Source organism: Lonchura striata, chromosome 3 (genome assembly GCF_046129695.1).
Source record: "Lonchura striata isolate bLonStr1 chromosome 3, bLonStr1.mat, whole genome shotgun sequence".
Lineage (NCBI taxonomy): Eukaryota > Metazoa > Chordata > Aves > Passeriformes > Estrildidae > Lonchura > Lonchura striata.
This window is the reverse complement of record NC_134605.1, coordinates 14,059,701-14,081,678: the sequence shown is the minus strand read 5'-3', so window position 1 is coordinate 14,081,678 and position 21,978 is coordinate 14,059,701. Positions and strand designations below refer to the sequence as shown.

The 21,978-nt window shown below is 34.2% G+C and overlaps 1 protein-coding gene across 4 annotated transcripts in view; it reads right to left on the bottom strand.

The window, feature by feature from the left end:
• Positions 1-21,978, bottom strand: part of MTA3 (metastasis associated 1 family member 3) — a 136,447-nt gene that overhangs the window by 69,993 nt on the left and 44,476 nt on the right. For all 4 annotated transcript variants that reach the window (XM_031504262.2, XM_021546389.3, XM_021546388.2 and 1 more), the window contains 2 exons: positions 12,982-13,084; positions 3,434-3,533 (listed from right to left, as the gene is read on the bottom strand). In XM_031504262.2, coding sequence (XP_031360122.1) covers positions 3,434-3,533; positions 12,982-13,084 — 203 coding nt within the window. The remainder of the gene's footprint in view (positions 1-3,433; positions 3,534-12,981; positions 13,085-21,978) is intronic.

Here is a 21,978-nt window from a genome sequence, read left to right as displayed (position 1 = left end):
TACTGAGGTTTAAATCTTTGTTTAAATTGCAGTCCTCATAGAAAAGCAGTACACACAGAGTGTTTTCCAAGCAGCTGCTAAATCCAGATCTATTCAGTGATACCAACTTTCATAAAAATGAGAAGTGAATACATCAGAATCTTGCTCTTGCTTTATGTTCATTTTTCATCTATAATAAACACTTGACTCCACAATGGTTTTTTTTTTGATATTGCTAAAGAAAAGATTTATACTGAACTCAGCGGAACTAAGTGCTGCCTTCGCTGAGCTGTCCTGTGACGGAAGACCACTGACAAGTTATTTGATAACAACTCTGCCTTCTACAGGTTTGTCAGCCCTGACCTACATCAAATTTCCACACTGCAATGCAAATTGTGGTAGCAAAAGCATGACAAGCCTGAAGGCATTAGTAGAGGCTGAGAGTAAAAGTCCTGGAATGCCTTCTTTTGATCTGCTTTACCTGAACAATCAGGTAGAGAGATGTGGCATTGCCTCTCACAAACAGGAGCCTGAAGGACAGAAGAAGAACCAAAGAGCCCTTGCCCAGAACATGCTGTCCAGCAGAGACACAGGGGCACATCAGAGGAAAAGTGTTAGCCATGCAGCTAAGTGGCAATTTCAAGCCCAAATATGAGCAGACAGAGGAAGAAACTCTCCACCAAAAGCTAAGGAAGGGCTGCATGGAGCTGCAAGAAAGGGCATCCTGCAACCAGCCACACAACACAGCTCCCATTCCAGACTGAGCTGCCTCAAAGAAAGAACTCAAACTGGAAACTGAGCAATTCATACTTTAAATGTGTTTACCTTAGGAGCCACATATAAGGAAGTCTAATAAAAATCATTAAGACACCATCCAAAATGAAAAGGAAAAGACTGTTCATACTTTTCATTTTGAAGAGACATCCAATATCAGATTTAGGTCCTTACAATAAGGTCACATAAGCTCTTCTGAACAAACCCACCACAAGGAGCAAGTGTTGCCATCAGCCTGCTTTGCTTTACATGGCTTTCATGGTCAGTATAAGCACTATAAAGCATTTAGGAATCTGAAACAGAAGGTCTTCCAAGTGTCTTTCTCTTCTTAGAGATCAGTTTTCATTATAAAATAAAGTACTGCCTTTGAAAAGGCCAGAAATGCAAATTTTAGTTGGTTGTCTCACAAGTCTTTACCAGTGTAAGAGAAGCATATTAGCATCTAAGAAGGTAAACACACATTGTTTCATGTCTTCTTTAGGGTTTTCTAAAAGCAGGGGGTTTCCTATCTTATCTCATTACCTTCCATATGTTTTCAAAATAAAGGAGCTTGAAAGCAGCTTCTCAGTGTTATTCATCTGCAAGAAATGTGTACATCAACCCTGAATTTATCTGTGTTCATCATCTAGGCTTTTTTTTTTTTTAATATCAGTTTGTTTACCGTTATCTCTGATTAAAACTAAATAAGATTAAAACTTAATTAGGAATACTGGAAAGCCACAGGTGTGGCACACTGAAATCCTATTAATATCACCTCAGATACAAGGGCTATCTTCCTTGCATTAAGAAGATAGATGGTATAATTTTCTTAGTGTTATGCACCTACATGCAAAGTATAAAAGAAATATACCACAAGTTCTGCAAATGTCTCTACTAACTTTAACTGCTGCTGAAAATATGCTCTCAATTAGCATGGAAATGTCTGAAAAAGTAACTATTATAATGACAAATATGTCTTTTCTTTATTTAGAAGGAAGTACGTTGCCAAAAAGCTAAAAAGTAGGGTTTTAAAAAGCTGAGGGAGTAGGAAAATGAGAAGAGACAGACACAATAATTAAGGCTAGGGTGGCTCCTTTGATGCCTCATTATAAGATATGCCTTTCATTAAGTGTAATGGAACTTAATGGATCATTTGCAATGGAGAAGCATTAACGTGGCACTCAAAGTATCCCTTTATTAGCAGCATTGCACATGTACTTTCAAATGAGAAATTGCCATAAGGATAAATCCAATCTATTGAATACTGAATAGAGGATGCAAATAAAGAAGGGATATGCAATATGTGAAATTGATTAGAAATTCTTAATCCAACAAAATATTAATAAAAAGAAAAATGTTAAAGAACTCTTTTGATGAACAAAATAAAGTACTTAATGTGAACAGAATTGTGCTGGTAAAAGTCATATTAGCAACTGTGAAACAGAAAATTCATTTTGAGTATTACTGAAAACATTACATTTTGCCCCTACCCTTATGATGCTATGGTAGTCCAGACTAAATCAGTTTCCTGTTCAACAGTCTACACTGCAAAAGTGTACTTAAAAAATAAATATTTTTCTCACCATAATAAAAAACTTATTTTATCTGAAATGCAAGAATTGTCCCACTCAATCAGACCACCCTTTTAACTAAGCACTGTGTCTCTTACAGTAGCACCAAGGAATATTAGATAAAACATTCAAGTCTAATCACAGTCTAAAGTAAATTCCCATTTCATTGACCAGCATGTACAAAGTTTCAGAATAAGGACATTTGGAAGGTATACCTTTCCCTATTCTCCTCAGTAGCAATTTATGACCTATATGGTTACATAATTTTTCTAACCTTTTTTTAACCTGCTGGTACTGCTCATTCCCACAAAATTTTGTGAAACTGAATTCAAGTGGCTTTCTATTCACTTTGTAAGCAGTGCCTTATCTATTTTGAACTAATCTCTTAGTTTTATTGAGTTTCCTCTCATTTTAATACTCCAGTATCTTGTAAATAGCAGGTCTTCTTTAGCCTAAACTGTGATGGTGTTTAGGTACAAAAATACCTAAAATAATAAAACAACAGTTGATTTCTTTGGAAATCTAAGTCAAACTTGATTATCTGAAACAGTAATATTTTTGGTCTCACAGTGTTTCTGGCATACTTTATTTACTGTAGCACACCTTCTCAGCTAGTATGATTATACAGAAACAAACCTGCAATCAATATATTTTCACTTTCTCTAAAAGATGCCGGTGCTTACATTAACAGTGAACAGTACACTAAGAAAGCATTGTAGGAATATGCTAATTGAAATGTTCTTTAAAAAAATGCTTACAAAGTCAGACTGCTTATCCTTTATAAAATATGATGACATATACATCTAGTAAGTACAAAGTATTGTCCACACAATATTCAGTCATCTTTATTACCAATTACTTGAAATGACACTGCCCTGAATCAATCCCTACACAATGTGTATTATCCACTCTGCTGTGGGTTATCCACAACTAAAGCCAAGTGTTGCACTGTGTGATTACAAGGGCAGCACTGAGAATCTTAAAGGAAACACACAGGATTTTCTAACATACACACATACCCCTTGCTTGCAGGTAACTAAGGACAACAGGCGGATAATGGGGACTTTGGAGTATCAGATAGCATTGAATTAATGGATATAGAAGTGTAGGATGTTTAAGAAGCCACCTACCAGTGTGATGTCTCGGGAAGCTGCAGCTGCACTCATGTGTAAACTGGGTTGCCTGACAGAACTACTGCAGTCCAAGGCTCGAGCAAACGTGCCCACCGCGCTGCAACAGAGGAACAGGAGCAACAGTAAATACACAGAAAGATGAAATCTCAAATATCAGACTGAGCCATATTTACAAAAGTGTCCTTTTACACATGGGAGTCACATACTGTCATGTTACTGTTAAGTTTTCCGATTTTTGCTAACAAAGAACAACTTGATAAAGACAAATCTCTAAACACTGCAGCAAAAGCTTTGACCTTCCCCCAAAAGTAACAATGTACAAATAACAGCAGCAGCTCAGAAACAAAAAATACTCAGAATTCTGATGTACCAGCCTCTTAATGTATAGAATTTTCAATTAATTATGAAGTCAAAGGTTCTCCACAGTTTGACGTTTACAATCAGTACTATTATTTCTAAAATTATAATGCTATAATAGTGCTTCAAAATTATAATTCAAATTAAAATGGGGGTTCACCATGTCCCCATGAGGAAATTAAAAACATTTCATTCACTTCACTAGTATATGTCTACTACTTCCATTAGTGAGCCAAAAAAAGCATATTAGCTAAGGTACCCCCAAAATTCCTGATGCTGACACAGGTTTCAAGCAATAATGAAATAAATTGATCTCTCAACCTACTTAATTAAAGCATTATTGATTAATCTGTTATTGAAATGGACATATTTTTCCAAAGCTTTACTTTCTTTTCCACTTTTGTTGATGAATTGTAAATGGCATCTATTACACTTAGACTGTTCTAAACTGTAAATATTTCTTGGAGAATGGTAAAACATTTCTCGGAAGTACATCTACATATCATGCACAGTGAAGGAAAAGAGAATTTAACTGGGCCTAGTATATCATATAAGAAATGAGCAAAGATGCAGTGACACAAAAGATTATCAATAAACAGATCAGAAGTGTCTCCAGTACCTGGATTTGTATAATGACTCTTGAGGTGCATTCAGAAAAAAACCTGTTTATTGCAGTTATGACATAACCCCTTGTAGATGCAAAGACCCAGTTACAGCTGTAATGCAGTGCAATCCTCTGGTGTAGGGACTCAAGCAATTATATCCCACACAACTTACAAGCACAGAATTATACCAATGGTGAATGTCACTGACAAATAAACACACTTCACTGTATCCTCTAAATCTGATATTCAACAGTAAAACAGTGTGCATTAAAACTTTAACTCACTGAAGTTATAAATGATCTTGGAGAAACTGATAAACTACACTACCACAATTTTATCTTGAATCTCAAAAAATGTATTACTGAATAAATGTTTCAGTACTTGCGGCCACAGTCTTACAAGAAAAGATTTAACAGCAGTGATTCAGTATTAACAGCTTTTCTAAAGGCTGTGGAATAAATAAGTCTTATTCAAATGTTTTTCCATAACCTTTTCTCCCTCTTTGTGGAGAAGGCAAATATAAGATGAGAAAACACACACACACATTCTATTTTTTTTCCAAACCTTGGCAGTACATGAAACAGTATTTGTCCACAAATTACTCCCAAGAATAAGGCTCTGTTATGAACACATTTCCTGATAGTCTGTCAACCTCTTTCAACATGTTGGCATTGATAAGGGCTGTAGCTAAGCAGCCTTTCCTGTGATCCTTCTGTTCCTCCTGCTCAAACCAGTGAATGTGGCATGCCTGCATTTCCCTTCTGCTGCTACCTGCTAGCTTCTTATCGTCCTTTTGCATAATTAAAATTTGTTTGTTTTCACCACATTTCTAAAATAAAGTCTGAGTATGCTATGAACACTACAAAGAATGTTCTCACAGTCATTCTCTGGCAGATCAAACTTTTGAGGCTGACTTCAGAGCCCAAGAGTATTTTGTTGCTCAGAATGTAAAGTCAAAATTAAGATAAAATATAAATAATAACATAATTATTATTATATTATTAATAATAATATTAATTTTGAATAGAGAGGTAAGAACTGATGCATCAGTGGACATGGCTTCCAGTGCTGCACTGAATAGGAGAAGTTTGCAACCATCAGAAGAATGCTGTGTGGAATTTTGGAGTACATGGGTGCAAAACAAATCAATAATAAATGAAACACACAAAGACAAAATAAAATAATGAAAACGGTAGAATAAAAGATAATAATAAAGATGGCATCAAACATAATGGAACAAATATGATAATAACAATAAGAAAAAAACAAATAAATAACACATAATAAAATACAGGCAGGGTCCCATTTGGGGTGTCAATGGTGACAGGACAGGGGGTGGGGATGGTACAGGACACATACTGGGGAGTCTGGAGGTGTGAGGTGTGCTCATGTCTGTGGGCTCCCTTGAAATCAAACTAACTTCTAGTTCTCCTTTCCATAGAAACTTGTTAAAAACAGTGAATTTCCAAGTAAGTGTAGAAATTCTAGAGCATTTTGCTGTTAAACAGTAACTAGATTCAAAATTAAATAGTGATATACAGTGTTTTATATAATCTAGCTATGCAATTCACATCCAAATTCAATATTAATTTTAGAAACACTGAAATACCCTATCTTTGGTGTTTTTCAATTAAAAGTACAGATATGAGGTATATATTGATGCAAATGTCAAAATCTACCTTTGTCATTTTTCCTTGCATGATTTCTTTCTAATTCCACTATTCAATTGTTTTAGAAAAGGAACAAAATAAATAACTAACCAATGCCATTTCCAGAAGACACAGTATTGTCTTCATCTACCTAAAATAAAACTCAGTATTAAGTCAACACAAGATAAAGAGTCACTAACCACTCAGTTTTCTTAACAAACTTTCAATATCAATGTCTTGTTATGCTTGTAGAATTCAAAGAATAATTGTAAACAGATAACTGAAATTATATTTAATTCAATAATAACTATAATAAACTGACAACCCAAAAAAGTGTGCTCAGCAAGCTACTTATGAATTATTCAATGTGTAATTAAAATACTTGGACTTCAAACAGAAACAAACACTCCCCATCATTTTCCAAAATAAGCTAAAGCCAAAAGTCACACAGACAGTGAATTACACAGGTGGCAGAGAGATGGACAACAAAAACAATTGGAATTATCAGCAGGGAGAGCACTCTCTGCACTAGCAAGCAGCTATAAGAGCTTTAAGGGTTAGACCAAATGATCCAGTGTTACTTTAATTTGGTTTTCTGTTTTCTTTGGTTTAATTATCTTAAAGAGCAGAAGCAAGAAGGTTTATAACAGATTGCAGATGACAACCATACAAACAAAACAAATGCATAGAGTCCAGTGCCAGTATCTAAGATTATGGAATAAATCCACAAATTCAGCAAAACTCAACAAGGTCTATGTCCAAAAATCTGAGAGATGGCTGCACTTGCTATGTCTCTGTGCCCTATATTTAGGCAAAATTTCAGACTAGATTTTGAACACAGAAGATGCATTGCTCCAAATTACTTATAGCTCAAGTCTAAGACATTAAAGGAAATAATTATTCAAATTTTTGCGTAAGATAAAATAGTAGTAGTCAAAGAAATTAAGCAACAAACACAAGAGACTGTCCTAACAAGCTTCAAAAGGTTTGGTGGCTCATCAGTAACTAGTTCTGAAAAGGGGTATTTTTTATCAAAGAAAATCTGAAACCACTGCAATTGCACATCAGGATAAAAATAGCCTCTGTTTCTCCCAGTAACAACAGCAATCCAGCATCAAATCAGGTCCAGAAAGTTCTGGATGCAGGCAAGTAACTCTCAATTTCCTTCTACCTTGCATTGAAAATCCAGTTGAGACATACATTCTTCTATATCTGAGGATGTTTATTTCAAAACAGTTCACTTGTTTTTTAATATTGCTTGTCTGTTTCACAAGTAGTGGGTATACTCTGGACAAAGCTGTTGGAAGTGAGCCACGTCTGTGCATACACGAATCTGCAAAACCACAATTCTCCACAGACTAATCAATGAGACCTATGCCTCACCTCTGAGCTAATATTTTTGAGGAAAACAATTAAGTGATCTTTGGTGGTTTTCTATATATTAAGAAAGGAAACCTTTCTTAATATATAGGATATAGGATGCTATATATATATATAAAATATACTATATATTATATAATTTATATATATATTATATTATTGTTATTATATAGTATATATATTTTATATATATAATTTTTATATATATTATATATTATAATATATATAAATACAAGGATGCTTTGTATTCCTTGTCTTTACTCCAATGTTTCTCTTCACACTGAACTGTAAATGGTCCTAAAAAAATGACCTCTTAGACTGGTCTGAACTTAAAAACCAGCAAATTAATAACTGACTGCTCTTTAAGAGAATATAATGATATTTAAAATATTGGAAAGAAAAAAAAAGACATCTTCAGTGGAGACACAAGCAAGCAACAAAACAGTAATTTAAAACTGAAAATACAGGTGAGATTTTTACTACTCCGTTCTGAGTAGTAAAAGTCTGACTTGCAGAATATATTCAAAGTAAAAAGATTCTGTTAAAAAAGATGTTTTCTTTGCATTTCTAAGCAACTGCCTGTACAGTGCTATGCTTCATTGTATCACTTCAGATATTTACAGCACAAAGGGAGATGGCATGATAAACATGAAAAGTCACCCGCCACTATTCTTTTGCTGAAAGACGTTCAAAGTTAGAGTAAGTGTAGCATGATATATAAATGTATGATATGATCAACCTTCACTTTCATTGCTATATAAATAGAAATGAAACATATGTGAAGTCTTTCTTATTCAACAGAAATAGAATCTGAAGGTAAAAGTAGTTTAATTCACAGGATGTTATTTAATGCATCATCTCTATGCTATCCTGCCATTTCATAGTCACAGAGGAGGAGATGTACAGCCCCCTAAAAGCAGATCCATGAAAACTCTGCTAGGGAAATTTATTCTTTATACTGCCATAGATCAAGGATCATTAAAAAAAAAAAATACAAAAAGAAATTCAGCTCCAAGTCTGAATTAGTTCTTTTTAAATGAATTTAGGTCAAGAAGTACAGTAATACCAATACACAAAGGAATAAACATATACTAGCCAGGCATGACAGACAGGCAGAAACACAGTATTTTTGATATGCCTGGTAAACTTGATGCAAACATATTTTTCCTTTTCACTGCCAAACCATCTGGCTACCATTAGATGCTGTAATTCACCTTGCTAGGAAACATCCAGTTTTGTGAGCGAAGCATTGGCATTGAGATTTTTCACCATTTCTGCTGCATAATTTTATGTTGCAATTCTGCCATTAAATTTAATTACCTCTTTAATGAACTTCAATTCCTTTTACTTCTCAGCACCTCCAGAGAATCCAGAAGCACTGTAAAACTGAAGACTGCAAACCAATGTCTTTTGTGTTTGTTTTCATTTATGAGCTTTGGGAATTTTGGTCTACTGCCACTGATTACAATGAATTATTTCACAAGAACACAGCACTGCTTTTTGATCACACCTGTAAATGTTTTTACTCATGGTTCTCAGTTAATGAATGCATTATTTTCCTCTGTATAATGAAAGACACCTTGCCAGTTGAAGCTGCATTGTGTTCCCTTCCCCACTGTAAGATAAATTAATATAGCAATCATAGAACATCTCCAAATACACCAACATATTGTGAGCACTCATAACTTAGTAGTCAACAGAAAATGAATATAATCAATGTCCTGGAGCAAATGGAAAAGTGGGAACAACACAGGAAGGATCAAGCTCTAATTTAATATGGCTAACAAGTAATTTTCCATTCTTCTATGGTTTTACATCAAAAAATAAGCAGGCATTCAAATTAAGAGAAATATGTCAGATAGAGATATGTAATGCCATTTTAATATCACAGAAATCAAAGTACAAAAATTTAAGGTAGAAATGGCTATTATAATTAGATTTCAAAATTCTGGTTTAGTTGGGAATAAGCTGGGAACACAAATGTCTGTAAAATATCTTCATTTAGAAATATATTCCTTTCAGAAGGCCATGTCGATAATTTAAGTTAGCTGAAGCAGAATAAAGAACTACATTCTTAATGGTTTCACTGAATAATAAAACACAGAAATGGAACTGAAGCATACCAAAAATGTATCATTCAATGAATTGTAGACCAAATTAGCAGATTGAAAAAAAATTTTAGGAAATCAAAAAAAGTGTCATTTCTTCAGCTCTCAGCATCTGTCCAGACCAGAGCCCACACCTCCTATTGCATTTGAGACTGGGAAGGATATTTTTTTACTCTGAAATACCAAAAAAGATAGGACTATTATGTTATAGAGACAATAAGAATGCTTCTATTCCATAACACTGTGCAACTTGGGACAGAATTAGAAAAGAACGTAAGATCTGGCAATGAAATGAAGTACTCCTTGTATATTAAAAATTATAAGAGACTGATGACTGGAGAAAACAGAGTTTATTTAAATCAGTTCAAATTAGGAATGCTATCCCCAGCATTTTTACCTACTTCATTTTAACCAACAACAACAAAAAAAAGTATCTCATAGCATACAAACTGGGTTCCTGTTAGAAGCAGTTCCACACACTCACAGATATTTAGTCCACAGGACTTGATTAGAGTTATGACTAAAAAAATCTGCTCAAAACTCAGCACCAAACATTTCAATCCTACAAATCCATTTCTACTATACTGAACTATTTACTAATGTGGGCAGATCCAAGTGGCTGTTGCAGCTTCTCAAACTCCTGCCCTTTGAAGCTGGCAGACACAAAACATGGCCAATGTATAGGACAGAAGGAAAACTGGCTGGTGCAGTTGTATCTTATTTGAATGTGGTAGAAAATGCTGTTAGACTTTTCATTATCACAGCACAAACATTACCCAATAGACAACTAAAACCCAGAATACATTAGTCTGAGGCCTCAAGCTTCTCCTAACAGATGCTTTTGCTAGTTCAAGCAAGAGTCTTTACCCAAATTATGCTTCAAAGATACTTTCAGGATTTGTGTGTCAGGCAAGACTACTTGGGGAGGCCAAATTTATGGATCCTTTTTTCCAAATCTCCACCATTTTTTGGCACTGTTTCCTCTAATTTCTGCACAGGATACGCATTATTCTTCTTCCTTTCTACCCAGGAAATTATTGAATAGTAGGGCTTAGTGAGAGGTCCAGACTGATCAGGCATGTAAACCTAGGCCTCTCATTCCCAAGACAGTAAGATAGGCAAAGCTACATGTACAAGGTAAAAATATAAATATACTTGTTAATGGTTAACACAAATAAAAAGAGTATTTAAACAACTTCTGAAAAAACAACAAAGCTGTCTGTGAGATTAAAAAAAGCTTAAGCATTTAAGGACAAAAGAAACTCTTATTTCAACCAGATCAGACTGGGAAAAAAAAAAAAAGATAATAAATACTCAATTCCTTCAATACAGCATCTGAAAAGGATCACTTGAAAATTCTTTTAAAATATAAAACACAATAGCATACACATCCTCAATGAAAATCACACCCGGGAAGGTATTTAAGAAAAAGTTATTCTTGTCATATTTTCAAATTTGCAGATCTAAATATAACCAGAGAAAGATCATTCCAACTGGAAATCCAGCAGCTAACACCTAGCGAACCACAGTTAGGCTGCAGCAGAGCTGTCTGTAAGCACTGTTCACATCATAATACCAGCTCTCCACTGCTTCTCAAGCATCTTTTAATGGTCCTGTATAATGGCTGAATATAAATCCTGTAACCACACAACACACTGAATTGAAAGCTGCCACCAAATCATCACAGAACTGTTTCTCCAGAAATTCAGAAAAATCTGCCTCAGAAGCCACTTAGAGCATCCTGTGAAAACAAGTATACAGGAGTTTGGAAACTATTTCTGTCAGTTGAAAAACAACTTCTAAAGATGAATGGAGTTCTGTGCAAGAACATCCACAAAGCTGCACTGAGTAATAGCTGATTACAGATGGCCATCCAAGTACCACAAGACCTTGGATAGTAACAACTAATCAGGCATGATCCACTATAACAGAAACCATCTTTACAGGAATTTGTTGACTTTAAAATAAATGCAGTCTTAGTCAGGGCATAGCATTGCAAAGGATGTCTTAAATAACAGGAGGAGAGAAGGATATTATTTTTATGTATTTAATTATTCTCTGTTACTTCCCAGCAGGCTGCTTACTGCTACATTCCTCTGGAAACATTTTCAGCTCCACAGAATACTACTTCAGCTCCCCAGAGCTGCTGATAAACAGTGAGTACAGGAATTTAAAAGCAATGAATTAACTCTTCCAAAATTCAGTCTTCATGCAGATGTTTATTTAGGGCACACCATAATAATCTGGCCATACATTTCCAGGTATTATACTGCTGGTGAAAAAGCAGTTCAGATTCCTGGTTTCTATGGAACATCTACCAGACACTGTGACTTTCTGAACACCTGTTAACACCTAAACCCCTCTGTCTTGATTGAAAATTCATCAAAAACAGGTAAAAAAAAAGTCTTTGTACTTTATAGAAAGGATACAACATTCCAACTGGGAGAATAAGGAATAAAACCAAGTGGATCAGCATGTGAACTGTAAATTAATAAATCAGCATCCCATACCATTATACACATAAGCTGAAAAATATAGAACAACTTTTTTTTCTTTTTTCCTTCCTGAAATGTTTTTCTCAAAAGGGAGAAAGAAAAAAAAACCCAAAAACTAGAACCCATGTAAAAGGATTATTTGCCTAAAAAGATTTGAGATCACACTCTGCAAGCAGGTTACAAAAAATACAGGAGATGGATTTTTTCAGGATAAAATCCATATGTGAAGTGTGTTCTCAGCTATCATTAGAGCAGTACCTTTGTAACTATGAATTAGAGAAAAGGCAAAACCTGCTGTATCCTATGAATGTAGAATTGCCCTTCAGTAAGAAATCCACAAAATTTGAAGGGATTTTTTTAGGTAGAGAAATAATTTCTAAAATTATTTATTAATTCAAAGCACTTTGATGTCTTCATAAGTCTGCATAATCATGTTAATTTATTAAATTGAGCTGACTTGACTTTTTTCACTAATGAAACACATGTCTTCAAAACTTTATTTCAATATTCATCCAAAATAATTATTCAGCTTACATGCATACGTGGCAAGTTCTGCACCATTTAATTTGTTAATATTTTCTATATTTCTACTCCTAACCTCTATTTTACACCACGAAATTCCAAGTACTGTAAAACACAAGACTGTATTATTATTAGCACTGAAATAATTTACTCTGAGGAGAAAGCAAACAGATAACTACATTCAAAGTATCAAATTCTACTGTAACCTGAAATACAGGGAGTGTATCATTATTCCAAAACTCTCTTTTTCTGTCTCCTGTATTGGTAGCTTCAATAAATATACAAAGGGTCATGGTCTGATTTTCTCTTTTAGCTAACTGTGGGAAAGAGAAGGGCTCACAAAATGGCAAACAGGATGAATAACACAATATAGGGGAATAAATAGTAGAAAAATGAAAAGGATTTTTTATGAGAGGATTTTAATCTTACCGTGCTACAACTAAAAACTGGTCAATCTGACGGTCAGTAAGGGGGCTATCTGGATCCCATACTTTAACTTCCAGCTTTGCCTGTTCTCTGTCATCTAATTGTCCTGTCAAAAGGTAGATGGGACAAAACACTTATTACTCACAAGGTTTTCCTTTGTGTAGTTCTTGCACAACGTTTAAAAGAGACATTGTATATTTTTAAATATATACACATACACACACACATGGAGTACTTAACAATCGCCAGCAGTTATCCAGTTAAATTCCATAATGCAGCATCACCAAAATAAATACCTTCCCTTAACATCAGCATTTCAATCTAAGGAGAAATTCTTAGGAGGTGCAATACAAATGAACCGTAATAAAATGTTATTATAAAGTTGAAAACATAACTTAAGTAACCAATGACTTCTTTAAATTGCTTGTTCTACTTAATCCATACTAAAATTAATTTTACACTTAATCAACTTTAGCCACTAAACTCTAATTTGTATTCTATGCCCCAAAAAATAAATCATTATGCAAAAATGCTGTCTACTGTATTTAAGCATTTTTTACCTCTTCAGCCACTACATTATCTGTATTGTTAAAAACAAGAAAGTTACTATATACTGCATCCTCATTTCCCAAATTCATTTATGTGAACAGAACAATTTGTGTACATGCACATGGCTGAAACAGAGGAGGTGGTTTCCAAAATTTATTTTGCCCTGTATTCATTGTAACCAGAGTATGACATTTGTACTGCATGGAAGAACAGTGAAGTGTGAATTTGGTACAAGGATTCACATTCATAAGACACTCTTCACCTTGTCTTGCCTATTACACCAATAACTTTTCCTGTAAAATAAGAAATATTTCGGAGGCTGATGGAGGAAGCACCACTTTTGCTAGCAGTACAAGGAGATTTCCCTGTGGGATGTTGCCAACACATTTGTGGCCACAAGAGATGACAACAGTCAAGTCAGAATCACTGTCTTTCCCTGTTGTTTTAGAACAGGAGTGTGTTCTTCCCTCAGCCAACATGTGAAAACCCCTAATGTTTAGCTGGTTGCCAGTACTTGTCTGTGACTTTTACAATTTACTACAAGAATGAAAACCTGTTGTCACATCCAGCCACTCCACTCCCCATGAAAACATAAGCTGTGTAGATACCTCTGATCACACAGAAGATCACTTTTGCCTGTGCTATTTATCTGACTTAATGAAAACAGCCAGTCTAAACATGCTCAGTACCATCAAGACATGAAATAACCTGTACACTTAAGAGACTGGAAGCAGACTGCAAACCAAGCACTAGCTCTTCTGAAATCACATCATATATGATGACTTCTAGCAGATTGATTCTGGAAATAAATTAAAACATGGTATATATCCCTAGCAAACACACAAGTTAGAACTGCACCATGCTGTCTGGGTAATGTTTCAGGAACAAATTTCATAGTCACATTCTCAGAAAAACACAGTAAATTACTTTCTTCCAATACACAGGCAACAAAGCATTGGCTGCCTAATGGGACTTCAGCTTCTGTTCAAGCTAATTCACATCCAATACTGAAGACAAACTGTTAATTTCTGGCATCTTGGAAAGGATTTTAATCTATAAACTTATTCTATCGATTGTACACCTGTCAATACATTCATTTCTTCCATCTGTGACAGACACATTGTGGGTGATGTTCTACATTTTATAAATATTCTCTGAGCACTTCATTTCAATCTGTTAATATTTCATTTTTAAATACCTTAAATTTTAATTAACCATTTCAGGACATCATAGTCTGGGGATTAAACATTACTCAGGTAGATTATATTTCTCATAAAGAGAAAACATCATACAAACATAGCACCAGTATTAAAACAAAACGTGTCACTCTTCTGAATGAAGTTTGCAAAAAAGAATTTTAAAACTTTGCAATATTACAGATCTTCCTTCAACTAGAGGAAATTAAACAGTTGCTACTATAAAGTGTTGTAACTCTTGATAAAGAGGAATCTGAAATATTGCTAAGCAGCATTTTATAATGGCAGGAGACATAATAAGGATACAGGCAATGAAATATCTATACCACAATAATCTAAACACATGCAATAATTGCAATATTAAATATCACTATAACAACAGTAGACAGAGGTTTCCAGAAAATGGGTGGAGTCTGCCAAGCTTCACTTTAAAAAGCTACTTAATTCCCAATTTTCTGCTTACATGGCACGATATAAACAGGGAAAGTAACTTAAACAGAACAAACCATGGAGGCAGTCAAACAGTGCTGTAGAAACCCTAGAAAAGTTCATTTTGGAAATAAGTATTTTGCTAAATTCCTTTGCCTGTGCTGAAAACATCAGTATAGAAGGATCACCTAAGATAAACAGGTCTTTCAAAACAATGATTATCAACCCTCTGTGTTCTACTTGAGCTGTCAATCCTTAGCTGATCATGCCTGTACCACATCCTATAGTATTTTTAACTTAGCAAACCACTTTAAGATGCAATTTCTCTGCTAGCACATCAACATTTATCTTCTACATTGTTGAATTTGACACCAGATAAGACATTCAAATGGAACAGATGATAAAGTTGTCATAGTATTAATTTGTTATATTGCAAAACCCAGCTCACAAAGGAATGGGGGAGTTTTACTTTCACCATTTTCAGTGCATCTGAGAAGCTCAGTTTTAAAAGTACCACCTTCCCTTACCACCAGCAGCATACCAATTACAGCTTCTGAGAAGTACCAGGCAATTTTTCTGAATAACTGATATTCCATACCAGTATATCCAACTTATTCTAGTCACTGCTTATAATTTTATTACAGCCTGTCTAACCCCGATGACTAATTTTATTGGAAAACATTAGTAGATTGTCAGAAATACAACTGGTTTACTCTTCATCAATCATTCAACTCCTTATTTCTCATGGGGGTCTACTAGTAAAAAGTAAGATTTTTCTTCAAAAAAAAAAGTTTAAAAGTTTTGTATTTCAGTCAGTCATTTTAGACTAATGAAAGCATGATGTGCCCCTCTAAAAAAAAAAAGGAAGAAAAAATTTACAAAACAAATGTAAACCAAATGTATTTAAAATGAGCTACAAGAAATTAAAAATCTACTTAGTCTCTTAGATTTCATTTCCTGCAGATGAATACCCCAAAGATAACTAGTACATCAGATTCAGCATGATTCTATGTTCTTCTTGAATCCAACTAAAAGAAAATAACTTTCCATATAAACTCTAAACAGCTTCTTAGAGTGAAATTCTTTGAATTTAAACATAACAATAATGCAATATAATATATTATTAAGAAACTGAAATATGAATCTCTAAGTTATGTTTTATTTTTAAAATGGTTGTCAATGAAAAAATACAAATTTAATTTTTAATGAAAAAAAATGATGAGGTATCTGATTTTAAAGACATCTCTGATCTATAAAGTTTTATTTTTGTATTTTGCACAATTTTTCAAAAAACCTTTTTATTCTCCTTCTCAAAAAGTAATTCAGCTGTGAATTCAATTCCAACATGCAAACTACACACCTGGAATGCTCAGTTTTCTGTATAAATTCAGCTTTCAGGATATGCAAAACAGCGGTGCCAGCTGCTGAATCCCGAATTCCATGGGACAGAAAATCTGTAGCTGTGGGGTTTCAGTGATAGTAAGGCAGTAGATCTATCCATGGACAGAACTGGACACCAGACCAAGAGTTTCAACCACAGAGTTCCTCCTAGTTAGAAAATTCATTTATTCATACAACCTCCTGAAATGAGCCAGTTTTGATGTGTCAATTCCTCAGACTCACCAGACACCTAAGCAGATAAATGTGGAGGCATTTGTAAAAGCTCATGTTCTTAATGCTTAGCACATATATAAGAAGTTAACCCAATGTCTTCATCTCTGTGTTTTAGTTTTGTACTTGTGGAACAGGAATATCTCTCAGTTAACATTGCAAGGATGAGGAAGAGAGGTATTTACTTGTTCTTATCCTCCCTAGATGATTTCAGCATGCAACACAAAATTTCTTTCACTGAAATATGGATTTAGCAGATAAAGCATTTAGCAGGTTGTTGGCAGAACTCTTTGGGAGTATATTACCTGCAGGTAATCCTAAATGCTTTTTTAAACATAGTTTCATGCACTGTTTGTGCACCATTGTTGTAAAAATAGGCAAATAATCAGTGAAAATGAAGTTTCAGTTCATTAATCACATTCTCATGTTGATATTTAGACAGTATGCAAATATTTTCTCTAAGTTCCAGAGGAGAAAAACAGAATCCCATTGAATTTTCTTGTGCTGTATATGAACAAAGTTCCAGACATTAAACCTGTCTGTCTAATGTAAAATCCGAGCTTTCTCCTTGGATGAAAAGTACATTAGTTCCTCACTAAAACAGTCAGCATATTCATCCTGCATAAAATTCTTATTACTCATTTTTATTTTATTTTTTTTTTATGATTTGCAATTCTCACCAGTACAGATAAAGAAATTCAGAAGGAAAGTTCAAAAATTTACAGTAAACTCTTCAAAAAATATAATGGAGTCATGACTTCTCTGATCAAAATAACATGAAAAAGCTTAGATGAAAAGCATATGCAAAAGAAAAATTATTTGTTTACCTCTGAATTCCAAAACAATCTCCTCTCTGCCTTGCCTGACAGAGGTATATTCAAATTAGGAGTTATATGTTTACATAAACCTCATGGTAAAAATTCATGAATGAGAATATGTATAACATATTATAACATGTATACATGTATGACATGTATAAGGACTAGAAATTAAAGCCAGGCTATGTAGAAAAACTATAAATGAAATATATCATATGATAAAGGCCTGTTACTTGCCTACAAGCATTTAAACTGCTATTGGGCATTTTTAAAGCAAATAAATCATGCATAGTCCCATTGCCACTTATCCTCTAGAGCTTGAATTTATGAAAAGATTTAATCATTCTGCACTTGAAAAATCCCTTTCAAAATAGAACTGCCTCCTATGACCTTAAAATTCTCTCAGTGTTCAGCTTTACAGTACTTATAATTTAATCACTGATGATCAAAAGACAAGCACTCACAAAACACTCCAGGTTTAATTCATCATGTTCTAAATTCCTAGAAATTAACAGAAAGGATTACACTTGAGCTCAGAATAAACTGAACTGCAACCAGACATCAATGACCAACTTCTACATAAAGCAGCATCAAGGATGGCTGGTTATGGAAATGCCCAGTGCTGTAAGGAAGGAAAGAAGGAATGAAGAAATGAGGCTGCCTCCTTCTCAAAACCCTGCAGAACTGTTTTCTGTTTTGCTGAAGTTCCTGAAATAACACGAGGTAACACTTTTCAGAAAAAGCAAAGCATGGTGAAAACGATTCTGAGTGTAAATAAAAGAAAGTAGAATACTACGTATGAATATTAATTGCATTTTAAATAAGTGCTTTTGAAAAAGGGATACTACAAGGCAGAGACATTGCATTCTCAAAAAAAAAAAAAAAAAAAGCCAAAACCAAAACAAAATCCAAAACAAACTCCAAAACAAATCAAAGAAAAATACTCCATCAAAGAAAAAAAAAGCAACCAAACAAACAAAACCATGCTGAAACCAGACCCTAAGTTAAAATTAAATCTGTGGTCCTGCAATTTTGGCTTGTGTTTTTTTTTAAAAAAAAAAAAAAACTAACATTAAAAATATGCAAATTCCCTGTTACCTAAGCATTCTATAGAAAAAAACTTTTTGTGTGAATAGTTATGAACAAAACAATTTATACAAGAACTTTTTGTTTAGGATTAAATGTATTTTGACCTATTAAAGTGTAAAAAACCAACATTTTACCTGCATCTGCTATTTCTTTTTTCATCTTCTACAGAATGAACTTAGAAGAAAAATCAGACTTGCAATAAAACAGCAAAGAAACAAACATCTGAACTTACCATGAGTCCTTTTAGGTGAAGTTACTGAGGTAGAAAATACCAGCAAAATACTTGTACTCAATTAAACACTAAGACGTTGCTGCTTGAAAAGTGATCGGAGTGCTCATGGGGATAATAAGCACATACACAGCACACAATAAATAACTGCATCCTTCATAAGGCAGACTACCTGACAGAACTCATGTAGCATTTGAACAGTCTCAAATGCTCTCCAGCCATTATGAGCAACACTGACTTTCTGACACAACCCGCCACACCAGCACGCAGCGCGCGCCATTCGTGCTGCACTGCGACCACAGGGACACTTCAACCATTTCCTCCAACCTGCAGAGAAATAGGAGCTTCACAGCAAACAGAACACTAATAACAGAAGCTTAAGACTCCTCAAGGAGCTAATGACAGCTCTTTTTAAACAAAGACCAAAATTTCTACTGACCTCAAGCATAAATCAAACTTAAAAAGGCAGACCTACTTTTTGACTCAGGGCAACCAATGAACAAGAAAACAAACAATAACAGGAAAAAAACACCCCAATTATCCCTAAGCTGGACAACCCACATTACTCACCTCAACTTTTGAGCAGCTTCTGTAAAATTTAATTGATAAACAGCACAATTTCCAACTCTTCTGTCTTGCCCTCGACTGCTAACATGGAAGCTGTGAATGATCTGAGAACTGAAGCTCTGAAACTTCCATGACCACATTTGGTCTGATCAAAATTTTACACGCACTTAATACCTCAAGAAATTGGACTAGAAGGCAACAAGTATTTTCAAATAAGATCACTGAAAACACTTCACAAAACAACATGGTTTATGCAAAGCTTCAAATACCTAATTGAGCTTCTGTAGTACATGTGGCCGCAGCCCTAAACTATAGATTTTTCCTTGCAAATGCATCATTAGTCTGAAGCAAAGTCTTTCCTGAAAACAGGCATCAAGAGGCCATTTACATGTGTTTTGTTTGATTTCTAATAAAACTGATAAAATTCTATCAACGTGCTTTTAATTGTCCAGCACAAAAATCAATAACTCAGCTCCCTAGAAGTGAGATTGGCAAAAGCGATGTAAAGGATATAATAATCCTATTCAAATTTGACATTAACAACATTGTAAAGTGTATTTTACTGTTTGTGATAATCAAGCATTTGACAGTTAATTCTGCAATATTTACTGTATGAGCTTAATAACAAAAAAAATCTTCAAATCTGACAAGGGACTACCATGTTTAAATTGGCTAACCCTCAAGTAACAACTCCTACTTTTAGAAGGTATTATAGAAAAAAAAATTCATGTTAACTCAGTCAAAAGTGCAACCAACAGAAAGCCCATTTGAGAAAAAAATATATTTGAGCATATATAACAAGAAATTTTATTATTTGTTGAGGTTCATCTCATCTAAATATCTGATCTATTTTAAATATCCTTTTTCAGCTGAGATGAATCAAATCTCAGCAACAATTTTTTCTCCTATTCTGTGCATAAAGGTGAGTCTTACAGGGTTAGCACCATCACACCTGTTATGTTTGGTGTTCAATTCAAGCTTCCACAAATAGAACTCTTAAATATTCTTATATCTTTTGTTCCATGCATTCCTTCTGAAAAATGTATTGAAATAAAAAGCCATGATCTTATAGTCGAACCAAGATTCTAGCCAAAATTTCGAACTTATCATTTATTTTGCTGCTGATTTACCAGATTTTCAATCAAATATAAAAGTTCAATGCATTTCACACTGAACTTGGTGAAATCAGTTTCTACAAGATTCCTAGGCATTTAGAAGCAAACCTGAGTTAGGCAGGCATAACCATTTCCTTTTGTATTTGCCCCTAAAGGTATTTTTTTATTTCAGACTTTGAGCTTTACTTTCTGCTCTGTGGATCCCATAAAGTCATCTTCAATTGACAAGAAGCCTGGTTTTAGACACTGGCTGTGAACTCCCAATTTGCTGTATGTAGAGCAAGGGAGGTATGCAAGCAAGTAAACGCACTAGTTCCTCAAGCCCATCCAAAAATAACTTTATGGTTGACAGCTTTTTCCACAAAAACCTTTCCCTCACACTGCTGATGGAAAGCCTAAAGGTGCTGCTGTTGTCACCTTCTGTGTATGTACAAGAAAAGCAGCTCTTCCTTTGACCATACCTAAGCAAATGGGTTTACTCTAATTCTACTTATTTATTCTTGTAACAGCACTTTGTTTCTCTCACAAAGGAAACACTAACATGGACTCAAAATTATGAGGCCTCATGATTTTTTAAAGCCAGTTAAATACAAAAGGTTAGACAGATAATAATTGTGAAACACTGAACTCAGGAAAAAAGGCAATATTTTCCGAATTTTATTTTTAATAATTACTTACTGTATTAATGTGTCCCGTTAATACCCAGCAACTGTCAAAAAAGCAATCACTTAGCACAAATTACAGACCATATTTTCTGGAAATCAATAGGACACAAAGACACAATATTTGTTTCTCCTGCCAGATATTTCTCACAGACACACATTATCTGTCTCCAGAGTATCTGACTGTCCAATTTTTAACTGAAATATTTAAATACAGAAACTTCTAAAAGTATTTCATATAAATGGTTTTTTAAAAAGACTGATTATTATCTTCTCAAAACAGAATTAAATCATTGCAACTATATCAACACTAACAGAAATAAGCCAGCACACAGATTTTGACAAGAGAATCAGATGCACCATTCATATGACTGCTGCAGGTCTCTGGCTGTATGAGTGACTTTTAAACTCAGCAGTGGTTCAGATAACAAATGGGAAAATTATGTACCACAAAGTAAAAACACAGATCCCTCCTCATGAGATAATAGTTGAGCTTCACTATTCTAAGATATATTTTTCATCAAATAAATAAATAAATAAATAAATATTTATACAGAGAGCATTACTAGAACTAGACAACACAATACACCAAATATAAGCAATACTGAGCTTTCATAATATTAAAAATCCAAACAGACCATGAGTTTCTCATCTGCCTCTTTTAATCTTGTTTAAACTTAAAATTCTGAAATTGCAGTATTCCCAAACATGAAAAGGCTTGAACTCTGAGTTTTA